Source organism: Ptychodera flava, unplaced genomic scaffold (genome assembly GCF_041260155.1).
Source record: "Ptychodera flava strain L36383 unplaced genomic scaffold, AS_Pfla_20210202 Scaffold_74__1_contigs__length_588402_pilon, whole genome shotgun sequence".
Lineage (NCBI taxonomy): Eukaryota > Metazoa > Hemichordata > Enteropneusta > Ptychoderidae > Ptychodera > Ptychodera flava.
The window spans coordinates 64,665-77,669 of NW_027248396.1; the positions used below are offsets into that span (position 1 = coordinate 64,665).

A 13,005-nucleotide genomic window follows, 5' to 3' on the forward strand; every position below is an offset into this window, starting at 1 on the left:
AATCTATACCCTCTCGCAGCAACAAGGATGTATAGTGTCTAAATGATTTGGATAAATAAAGGCATGGAGAAAATAACTATTTGTCACTCTCCCCTCAGGTAGAAAATGTTGTCATCGCAAGTATCCCAAAGTCTGGTCACTTTATTGTCAAGTCAAAGCCATATCAAGATCAATTTCAAGTTGACGTTAGGGGTTGTGAATATACGTGTCCCCTGAACAGACTTTTAAGAATAAGAGTCCCTCAAAAGGCAACGCTAGAATCATTAGTTTATGACATAACGGTAAGTCCAATATTTGTCTTGGGATACCGAAAGTACATCCATTTCCTTTGTTGTTATCTTCCAAATTCGTTTATTAAGGCTTTATATTCTGTAGCAGCATTAATGCTGATTATTGAGTGTCTTAAGTTATTCAAAAAAGTCGCACGACTGTTGATCTTTTTTAATGACGTATACCAATACGAAAATTGCTATTAATAAGGGATATCTGTCTCGTATTTTTCAGATTGTGTACCCTAACCCAGTTCTAGTCCGAGCCGCTTTCCACCATCTTGGACAAAACGTTGAACAAGCGCTAAGTCCGATTATATATTTACGAGAAAAACATGGACGAAAAGTGCAGTTTCAAGAGGAGGTAACAATAACGTTGCCTGTGATAAATCAACTCGACAGGGATGAAAGACAATGTACAACGCTCCTATTTGAAGATTATCTAATCGACAACAAATGGCGTGACATCACCAATGGTATCCAATTATATGCTCACGGAGAATCAGTTTCCTTCAAAACAGATCACTTCTCAGGGTCAGTATTCTTCACAATTTGTATTTATAAAATATAGGAAACCTGTTCTGTCCAGTTCTTTTGATCAGTATGTTATATTCGATCAATCTATCTTACTGTTACATTATAGTTGAAACCACCGCTGCTTGTTTGAGGAAGGTATTTTCGAGTGAGTCGTTGTGTCAAGTACTTCGACGTTGCGTTTACCCTTTATTATAACAAAAGTTGTGCCCATTAACGCTTCGCGCTAGGTAAAGTTTAAGTAGAAGGCAGTTAAGTAGCAAATAGTAAACGTGTCAGTGTAAAAATAGTACAAATATCCTTCATTGCCAATCAGAACTTTGGAAAGCTTTTATTTATTCACACCTAGCTAATCTACCCATAATTAACAATATTTCTTCAAAAGGTATCGCCATCGATGTTCTGCCTGTGTTCCTCATTTTGCTCTGCTCCATCAGTGTTGTGACATCCATCGTCAGCGAAGTGGCATAAAAAGGATAATGCCTCCAAACCAGCTTGCAATTCTATAGGCATTATTAACGGCAGCTCATGTGCCGCCAACTTTTAAAGTTCATCAATTTCGCAAAATCATCACAAAACATGTTTTGCAGGCTGATATACCGATTTTACATATTTTTGACCTTGAGCTAAAATTTTGAGGGGAAAGTGGACTGTTCGAAACTGCCCTCCCACTGGCATACACGTAAAAATGTGCCGTCCCACTGAATTTTGATGCCCTCTGCCCCCAGTATCTATGGCTTGCCCGCTACCCACTCCCAACACAATACAAGCTCCCCATTGCCCTGTCCCCACTACTGAAATTCGCCTGTTCCCACTGGGCAACCGAAGATCAACCAAAACCGTGCGAGCATCAAGCAGACTGAGTATACCTTAATACATTGCTCCCCTCAAAGTTAGTTCTATCAACTATTGCTTTCCCTCCCTCTTGGCATTTTTTCAGTACCCACTGTCAAAAGTTTTCTCCTCGCCCCCTGAGAATAATAAAATTCTCCCCCGTGCACAGAAAATACAGTTTTTTTTCTCCCTGTCCGCTAATTAGTTTTGAAATTTGCCCTTCCGCTGAAAAAAAAACCCTACGCACGAACATCTTTTTTGCACGAACAGCTCAGTTGGTGGCACCGGCAGTTACAAGTGCTGCCAATGATAAGAAATGTAGACCGGAACTGCAGTCATTACTGCAGGCTGTAACGCATTGATGATATTTTTGCATGAAGTGCTTTGAGTGAGATAACCGTCATCCATAACAACATTGATGATTTTAGATCTGATCTTACGATGCATTTGCCGGTGAGTAAAAGAAATGCGATCGACTGTGAGTCACTCCTGACTGAAGGCAGTAAATGAACTATGACGCGGTCATCAATCGCCAACTTGTTTTATTATTCAAAGACTTAAATCAAGTCTGTTAGAAACGGGTAATCGGCCTATGACAAGTAGAACAGGCGATGCAAATCTTGTTCAATATTATGAAGCAATAATAAAAGCATCAGAGTTCATGTTCGATATGAACTCTTAACATAAACAAATACATCAGGATATGATGGCCAAGCCTCATATGACCGGGCATTTACTTCGAGTATCTAAGGAATACAATTTTGATCATGTGAGAGTTTATTCATAATGCATAAAATGCCTACATGTACGTTAAGTCACGAGCAAACTGTTACACATGCCGACTGTGCATGTCAACAATAGTTAGCTTAATATAATCTCTCTCTCTCTCTCTCTCTCTCTCTCTCTCTCTCTCTCTCTCTCTCTCTCTCTCTCTCTCTCTCTCTCTCTCTCTCTCTCTCTCTCTCTAGATACACATTCTCTAGTCCTTCGATTTGCAAGTATTAGCATTTATTATGATCTTGCACACGCATCGATAGTTGAAGCTATAACCAATTTGGTGGAGAGATCATGGACAGGAACATACTTAGCTCGCTTAATCCTATTACAAAGCGTGAAAAATAAAGATAGGCTACTTATAGATTGCGCTGAAAGTGAAAATGTTACAGATAGAATAGATAAATGGAAACGTTACGGATACAATATGTCTGATGATGATATAATCCCATTTACATGTGATATCGATATAATGCATAGACAGAGAATCAATTTTCATGTCAATAATGACTTTGAGTTTTACAGCACATTTGAATGCGACCATATCACATGCAATCCTTATCAGTTGAACCATTGCGAATTAACCGTAAAACTTCATCCAGGTGTATCTGAACGACATTTAAATAGAGGATCAGTAATATTCAGTTACAGTGAAGCCGATAATAAGACACTCAACTTCGTGGTAAAGTGGGTGAGTGCTTGTAATACAGCATGTAAAGATGTGATTTGATTCTGATTCATTCGCGTATCTTCAGGGCTAGTTATATTTTACTTCCAACCTTTAAATGCATATTATTAACACTGTAAGACAATGTGTCAAAAAATGTCTGTTAGTTAAATAATAACACATGAGAGCGAGGGCAAGATCACGATTTATTGCCTGCACAAGGGATGGTGGTCATGATCGAAATATTGATGATGCCCGAGCCGTAGGCGAGGGCATCATCAATATTTCGATCATGACCACCAGCCCGAGGGCAGGCAAAAAATCGTGATCTTGCCCTAGCTCTCATGTGTTATTGTTTTTATTACACCGAACAAACTTCTTCGAGTACTGTTCGCATTTATGCATGAGTCCGGACCTCAGCGTAAAATGTTGTCAGTGCCAAGTCTAGGGTTGCCGCTGAAAGTTTGCCGATCTCCTCGGTTGCGTATCCAAATTTGTTGCTTGCATAGTCGCTGAACACAGAAATTGCATTCCTTGTTGCCATTTTCGTTCGTTTGCTGTTTACTTGCATCAAAATATCGTCTAACTGTGCCGGTGATAACTCTGCATGACGTTTCGCAGCGATAGTAGCAAGTACAAGCGAACGACAATTTGTTAAGCGCAGAAAGGATGCGCAGTAAGTAAAATGACGTCATCCATGTAATATCAAATGCAGAGGGCATCATCAAGTTCGCAGAGGGCATCATCACGTTTGCAGAGGGCATCATCACGTTCTTTTACATGTCACGTGAGTCGTGTTTAACCAATGGCAGTGCACGCTGAATGAGTGAGGTGTAATAATAATTATTGCAACTAATTTCACTAAAAGGACATGTAAATTGTTCTTTGCATTTATGTGATGTGCATACATTTGTACTCAGTCTCTTCTCTCCAAATCATTCATTTGTGTGCGTCTCGGCTATATCTCTTTCTGCCTTGTTCAAACTGAACGAATCACTGCATCAATTCGAACAATACAGATAAATTTACACTAATGAGTGATCTGTATTATAGAATAATACACGTGAATTTCACAAGAATCAACATGAATACCGGCTTGCTGAATACTATAAATGGATTTTTTGTCTTTATTATCTGTATACGCACTGTTCAGCAAAAATATCGCAATAATCAATGCTGATATGGCAAATATTATTCATGCAGTGAATAACATTGCAAGAAAATGTCTTGAATATTTTTTATTGTCTATTGCAAATAACAACAACAAGACATGTGTAAATTGCATTGCTGGAGTATGCGTATTTTCTATTCACAGAACAAGAGGCGGTCTGCTGATTCGAAGAAAAAAGATACACAGCACCGGACAACTGAGGCTGTTGTTCAAGGTATAGCATATTCTCTGTCTTATCCATAATGGTTAGAATGTTAGTCAAGGTATTTGATAGACTTATTCTGTTTGTCATTAGCATTTTTCCGGAAAAAGTGAACTGAAATGATGAAGTGTATACCCTATGAGACGAGCAATGCAATGCTTACACTAAATTACAGAATATTCTGGCAAATCTTTAATTTTTTGTTGACTATGCGATAGTACTCACTGACGAGTTATATATCTTTTCCAACCTAATTTTGATTCCCGCATTGTTCACTACAATCATTTATTACCACAGTCCCTTTATTTTATTACGAACAGTTTTCCTTAAAGTAGAATTATTACATACATTTATTTTCAACATGTAAGCATTGAGGTAGCATGCGCTTCGAAATTTTAACACTGGAACTTTTGATCTAATAAAAGAAACTTAAAAATCATTCCATTTTGATAAAGAGAATACAAACTGACGGCCAGTGGGCCAGATGTGTTATTAGAGAAACAATTTGTCCATCTTGCTTTTGCGAAAACGGAAGAGTTCTTTGAAGCCCCTACCCCTATTTGTTTTCTCTTAGGTAGGATATAACATCACTTCGAAGTATGCTTACCCTTAAACAAACCTTAACCCTAATTCAAAACCTCTCCAAAAGTTGTATTGATGTGCTTCTTCCGAGTAAAGTCCGTGATTAAAGTTATTTTCAAGAATGAGGGCTTAAAGGAATTTTTGCCATCCAAAAATACCGCCATCTCCTTGTAAACCAATAGACCGAAAATTGAATATCAAATTTCACAAGAATTGGCGAATTGAAAACTTTAAGCAAACGTCTAAATATTCACACCAGTGGTAGACTAACAAGACATTGTAAAATATTATGATCATGTGCCCGAGTAACATTCCAGCTTCATAATGCACCATTCTAAATTATCAAAACTAACTGCCTTCCATCATGGTTTTGCTTGCTGGTAAATAATAGCTAACAGCCAAAGTTCCTACGTTTGCTCAACTTCAAATACCCCATTCGTGAATTTATTTTATATTTTTTTTGATGTCTGTTTTGTTACAATTAAATATATTCACGAAGATAAAGATAATTTCAGAGAAATTATTCTTAGCTCCAATATTTTAGGTAAAAACTATCGATAGCTGAAGACATGTACACTGTTGTAAGGGACAGTTTCGAATAGTCATTTACGGTAGAGGATAGGAAAATCAATAATAAGTGCTTGGTATGGCTCAAGTATCCAACATTAATGTAACTGACGTTACTTTCTTCACTAGGTCAAGGAACTGTCAACAGATACAGTTATGGTCAATGCGCTGTCATCAGGTATCGTCTTGGCCAAAGTTCTTCATCCTTCTTGCAAAGAATTCCTCAGGGAGATAAAGCCACTGTCTAGGGATGATGCAAACGATAGCATGTATTACCTGAGCAGTCACTGTTATTTTATTTTAGATTGTTACATCTGAAACGTGTGGTCATTGCCAATAGCTTATTACTTGAGCGGTCATTTAAATTTTAGAGCATCTTTCAAAGTGGCGAGAGCGCATCAAAAATCTATTGTCACAGAGAGAAGATAAAAAGTATAGCATACTTTTTATATGTACGAAACAATAACATGCAAATGCTATCAAATTGTTAAGTCGTACTATCCAGAAACTACTATCGTAACCGGGGGAGAACGCTATTCCGATCTCATTTCAAAAGTCTTTTTATTAGCTTTAAAGGATTGCAAGCTTAGACCATCAGAAGCACTAAAATCATTGTAAAGATGACACGACAGGGTCTGCCTTAAAATTCAACAACGGTCTGAGCGAACATTGAAATTTGAACAGACAACTAATTTACCTAAAGCAAATATTTACTTGAAATAAACCTTTTTCCATTTTATTTGTCTACAGCGGCACCGTCCTTATTTTAAACGATGAATGGGGAACGTCAAAAGGTGGCATTTCAACCGTTCATCGTCTCATCGCCAAGCAAGCCAAAGATGCTGGTTTTAATGTATACGTGACAACATTAAGCAAGCCATCAGACGACGAAAAGTCGGATGCAGAGAGCACAGGCATAAAAATAGTTTCTGCTGTCGTGAAAGGCAATCGTCCACTTGATTTAGAAATATTAACACATATTATGCCGTGAATTTTCCAGATAGAATCCTGCTATGAAGTCAACCCAAACATCATAATCGGTCACATACCAGTCACAGCAGAGGGCGCACTCTATATAGGGAAAGACAAACTTGGTGGGAGGACGGTATTTCAGTTTGCCCACACTATACCAGAAGACACGGACGTTTTCAAAGAGGGCGCAAGTCACAAGAAAACCGAACACAGAGAAAGATACATCATGGAAGTAGCGAAGCAATCAGATGTCTTCTTCTCCGTCGGCCCTCGAATATTCAACCGCTACGATGGAAAGTTTCGCGGCAAGAATGTAGTTCACATGCAGTACATTCCTTATGCCGATGAGGGGTTCTTTGACTTGGCAATCACGCCACCTGGCCCAAACCACCCCGTTCGAATCTTGACTTTTGGTCGTGTTGACGGAGTTGGTCACCTTAAAGGATATGACATCATTGCTGAGGCTCTGAGTGGAATCTGCAAATTGTACAGCGACGTGAATATGAAATGCCCTTTGTGGGATATCGTAGGAGTCCCTGATAATAAGTACGAAGAAAGCAAGGCTTTCATTGGTGAGTACAAAAAGTCAAATTTCCTCGACTACAAACTACATCCGTATTGCACACAGCAGGATATAATGGACAAACTGCAGCAAAGTCATCTAGTCATCATGCCTTCGATAAGTGAACCATTTGGTATGGTTGGTATGGAAGCAATCGCAGCAGGAGTTCCAGTCCTTATGACTGCACACTCTGGTCTCGCTGAGTTCATGAAAACACACTTCGGCTTGGATGGGAAGGAGTTGGTTGTCAACGTCGGCCTGGATGATACCGACCGAGAAAGAGATGTCGAGAAATGGCGGATGCGTATCATAGATATGCTTGACCAGGAAAGCATACACGAAAGGTTCAAGAAAGCAAAGCAATTGAAAGAGGAATTAAAATCCTCACCAGAGATTAAGAAGACTCATGAAGATTTCATGAGAATGCTTAGAGGAATTGTGGACATAGAATGACAGTTAAAGCTGACATGCGAGATAAAATCAATAATTTGTATAAGATCATTCTTATAGTACACATAAATGTAGCAATGCATTTTTCTGGGGGGGTGGCGTTACGCAACACTGGAATTACGATGTGTGGAAATGTAAAGATACACTATACGCTAGCATTTCTTACAGATATTGCACGTAAATTTTCAGTTTTGCCGACAATACATTGTTATTTTTTAAATTGGACAAAAGAAGACAATACAGATGTTTTATTAAATTGGGGACTCGTACCTTTGAAGAAGTTGCAGTACTTACGGTCGCTTTTAGTCTATTTCAAAATATATCTTGTGATGCTACTATAGCTTACAGTCTCCCTTCGGGGAATAATTAGCGTGAGTAGGGGATACAGAATCAGATTAGTAGCTTCAAGTCTTCAAAGATAACATCGTTCTTTTGTAGCTTATGATTTCATTTTGTCCCTTTTTCTCATTTGTCATAAATTTTCTTTACTTTAAGCCTTATCTTATTTTCCTCGTATAATTAAATATTTTACCGGTAGATCATTTTTTCAGAAAGGGCAACGGTGTTGTAATCACTGTTAATAATGACAGGATACGAATCTTCGCTTGTGCACTTTCAATTCATACCAAGTCGGGGTAAACTGCATGTCACAGTCCTTTACATATGTATGTATGTTCTCTTAAGTTTATGTCAGTACTAGTAAAGTACAAGGAAGTTCTTCTAAGCGATCAAGTAAGACACTGTTTGCTGACGTTAACTTCAAAATAGCGTCGATGTATTGTGTTTATACGCTTTTATCATAGCTATATTCATATCAACAAACACGTGATTTATGAAAGAAGAACGAATGGCAGCATTATTTTGGCTAAAAAAATAGCCTAAGAGAAGACGTGAATCTACCAGCTCTAGCAATACCATAAACATCATCGTACTCCTATATGTGAATATTATTTGGTATCCATGAGAAATGATGTCTTCCACCACTTGCATGTTTAAAGAGATGATAAAATCCTAATTTCTCCGAAGGGGGTAAAGAAAACTTACTTATTTTCGAGAAATGCCTCAGTATTAAGTGATCATGCTATTTCCAATTGATGTAATCATAGAAGAATAAATTGGAATAAATATGTATCTTATATCAAAGTCGGAGGCATTACTTCAGTGAGATCTTCATGTATACGTCAACGATATCTTATTAACGCAATACTTAGTGCTCGCAACTAATTATCTGCTTTAAGTTACAATTATGTCACTTTTTGTACGTACGAAGAAATATAAAAGGCATGTTATAGTGTTACAATGGTTTTTCTAACAAATTATTATGTAATTTTCTACACTCTCCCCAAAAATTATTTCTTATATTTGTATCGTTGTCAATACAAATAAATTTCACACGTATAGTAGCAAGGTATACAATGATTACGGATATTTAGGATATAGGTGATTTAAGAAGACTCCCATTGTAATGAAACAGAATTTAAAAATAGTGCCTATACTTCAAATATTGTACAGTAATCTAGATGGATATTCTAAAAAAAAGATTTTACAGCCATCCTCAAGATATTGTACTTAGAACGATATAACATGTGTAAGTCTAGTATTTTTCCTGGCTTTGCATTATATTTTCAAAGTTCTCTTTAATTTTAAATCCTTATAATGATATGTATTAATTTTTAACGAATAAAGAATAAATCATCCTGTTAAAATTATTCTCTTCATGGAACTTTGAAAAGTACATACTAGCTGTAGTCTGTCTTTCTCACAAGTCAACGTAGGAAACTTTTCGCTGCATTAATAGTAATTAAAAGTCGGTTTAGGTATTGTTATTTTTAGAAAATACAAGAGGCATATTGTCTTCAATATTGTAATTGTAAGAGTATTTTACCACATTTTTCAGTGAAACTACTCTCTTAAATGCTTCGCAAATGTACAATTTTGTATCGATTTGGTAAAAAAGTTATCTGTTTAATCTCACACAATGATCTTTTTATCACTGAGCAATAAAATATTTAATGGGTGCAGACAATATAAGTATTAGACAGGTTTTTGTTTGTAGGACATAAGGGTTCTTTCTTTCTACTGACGTTGTGAACCCAATATAGTGGATTGACTTCAAAATATTACATTCGTGTCCGGAATTTGCATATGTTTTCACTACTATTTGCACATATAACCTATCATAAGCTGTCATCGTGTTAGAAGCATATTTCACGTGACTTTTGCATTTAGTTTAAATGTTTGTATCAAAGGATCAGAGAAAAAAAACATCTTTCAGGTTAATGTCTATAACTATCAAATAACGTTCCAGAAGAACTTTTGAGTGATGCCATTTTTAGTATTTCAGAAGTTTGTTTGAATTACGTTTTCAAATCAGTCGTAGATGTATGAGAATTTCCCTTTATCTCAAAAAAGAAATACAAAACAAAGAGCACATGTTCTTCTACTTGTTGTTTCAATTGGTGTTATTCGCTTGAGATTATCTTGTTGACAGTAGTCATTTCTTTTTACTAAATAGATTTGTTAATCAGTGAAAACCAAATTAAAATATCCGCAAAAATGGCCTATTCCTGTCATTGCTTCAATTACTCAAATGTGAGTAGACACTGCAAGGAGCTACGAATATTTCAATTAGTTTGTTATTCTTGGCGGTTATGTTCTTGTCTAACTTGGTGCTCGTCATTGTAACTTTATCTATCTCGCAGACATGCTGCTTTACTACTCAGTTCATTTGTATGGTACATATCATTCCATCATATAAAAATAATGTTACCATATCGATGGAAGGTTTTCCGATTCGTAAACGTTACTCACTCGTAAAAGTTAATGTGTTTCAAAGTTATATAATGAGGTCACTATAAAAGTTCAAATTACAAAATGCCATATTTGACCTCAAATGCTGTGAGATCAGATTTAGTCCAGCACTATAGCTATATTACACTTGCCGTCCAGAGTTACAGGTCATCGAGAAAGTTTTTTCGATGTCATGACCCGCAGCTGCATGCTTGCATAACATTTTGTGTAATGAAAAAATTGTAACACTCCGTGATTCGATGGGATTCATAACAATCAATCAACCAGGGAAACGTGTCCTACGTCCTCTCAAAATGCCAAAGGCAGCATGTCGATATTCTGCGAATGCGCTAGGCAACGCTCATTGCCGCGGCCTCCGTCGTTGTCAGCAACGCTCGCGGCCAGTCTCCTTGTCACGCGAACTGCCTCTATCCCTCTTGTTGTTCACGATTTGGGAACTTGCGGCTTCACATCCTGTACAACATGACTATTTATAATGGTAGGCTAGCCAAACGAGCTCGAGGTCTCAGTTTGGTACATAAGATCTGCTTTTAGAGCAAAGTCGTTTGTCAAGAAGTCATGTGACCAGGGTGACCTATGACCTAGATTTTACAAACACGCCACTAGCTCATTAGTTGGGCGCATGATTGCGCATATGCACTGGCATGTTTCGAAACCAATTCATTGCTGCTATACAGCGTATTTATTTATGATTATTTTAGAATGCGCCTCGGGGACAAATATTAAGGATTTAAAATTTTAAGTATTCTATTCTAATCTACCACTCGCGGGGGGGGGGGGGGGGGGGGGCTCAGGCTCTTTGTGTAGAAAATGATTTCACCGTCTTAGTTTTTAGAAAATTGAAAATGTTTGTTTCTCTGTAGAGTAACACAGGGATGGCGGCCACTTTAAAATTCAAATGTCGAGAAATCTTAGATAATTTGCCTCTCTGGTACAAAATTTTGCACTCTGATCCCTACTTTTTATTCTTGATTTGGTAAGAGCATGGTCGAATGGTTCGTCGAGGAAAGTTTGGGCAAAGGTTAAAATCTGTAACTGTAAAGACGCATGCTACCTTACAGGAGTGAAACTGAATACGTGTCTCTTGAGTGCGTTCGTCTTGTGAGGGACCCATATCGTTGTAGAATTTCAAATTCTGTAAGTGGGTTCATCTCAGAGCCCTCCGAGTAAATGTAGTATTTACCTTGTTATATTTGTGAAATTGAAAATGTATTTTTCGCAATTGAGTTAACGCAGATAAGGCGGTTATTCTGAATTTCAAATATTTGAGAATTTATTTAATATATGATACCAGTAATTTTCTAAATAAAAAGCGCGACCTAAGAGGTCTAGACGCAAAAATAAATCCCCCGTGCTATATGTACGATACAGCACAGTTGAACTCTAATTAATTTCTCACAAGGTTGATACTTGAGGAATGGATTCATGGGAAGGTGACTAATATTTATTTGGTAAAGTTAATAAAACAAAATTGTGCGTGAAAACTTGTATTTTGTTTCATGTTGTATGTATTAACCAAGAGATTAACCATAAACTACAAGCAGTCTTTGCAACTTTTTGCCATGCTGTGTAAAACTGCCACAAAAATGCAAGATATTTCATATTCTTCAAATTTCTAATATCCAACCTGGCCGCGACTAGTATTTTACCGCAGGCGATTGCAATTTTCTTGCCCTGCCATGTCGATAATTCGACAAGCAAATAGCGATTTAACCTATTACAATTCAAATTGCAAAGTAAACTCAGATAAGGTCAATGGTCCCATAACTTAAAGGCATAATCTGTCTATGTAAGTGCTGAAAACATTTTGCGTAATGAGGATTACTCCTAGAAATCTTTAAGTAAAGAACTGGTGTCAGTCATTTCTATTCGGGAACAGAAAGTTCTGTAAATTGCAAATTGTAAAAGCAAAGATGTCGGTGCTCATGAAGAGATTCCACTAACATTAAAATGTGGCCATTATCCTGATCATTGCTGTTGATTTCATTGATAACCTGTCACAAATTGAATAACAATACAGTGAAGAGGTATGTCAGCCGAATGCGTTCAATACATTGACAAACGAATCTTTCTTTGACTACCTGGTTACACCTTGAGTATTTTTCCCCAGATTTCTAGGGAATGGTTCTACTCTGGAATAAAAAGGACGCGACGCGTTCTACAGACTCAGTACGCCCAAAGAATCATGTGATGCCTGTACAAACAAGCCACATGTGTACTAACGCGTATGGAAATACACGTAGGTCGATGTGCGTTTGCGCACATGGCTTTGTTTGTACCACTCACTCCACATTATCACCAACTTCCCTTTACCTCCACGCCATTTCTTCCGTGAAGAAATTGATGACCTACTAGCTTAACTCTGAAGTTGTCTTGAACCTTTGAAGTTTTTTCGTCATTTTACTAGACAATAAGCATTGATTTTATCAAAAATATAATCCTTGTATCGATATATGAATATTAGTTATATATTAATATTAGTTACGGGAAATAATGTTAAGTTATCATTTATGCTCACCCTGTGTAACTTTCTGAGGCTGAGAGACGACGCTTAGATGTCCCCCAAACGACCTTGTAAAAAACGGTAGGTGAACACAAAGTCCGTGTTAC

The 13,005-nt window shown here is 37.2% G+C and overlaps 1 protein-coding gene across 1 annotated transcript; it reads left to right on the forward strand.

Moving 5' to 3' along the window:
- Positions 1-4,392: 4,392 nt before the first annotated feature.
- On the forward strand, positions 4,393-7,587 carry LOC139128855 (uncharacterized). Its single transcript, XM_070694562.1, has 3 exons — positions 4,393-4,463; positions 5,730-5,778; positions 6,351-7,587. Exon 3 carries the CDS (start codon positions 6,799-6,801, stop codon positions 7,585-7,587), a length of 789 nt encoding a protein of 262 aa, XP_070550663.1. The 5' UTR covers positions 4,393-4,463; positions 5,730-5,778; positions 6,351-6,798.
- The last annotated feature ends 5,418 nt before the right edge of the window (positions 7,588-13,005 follow it).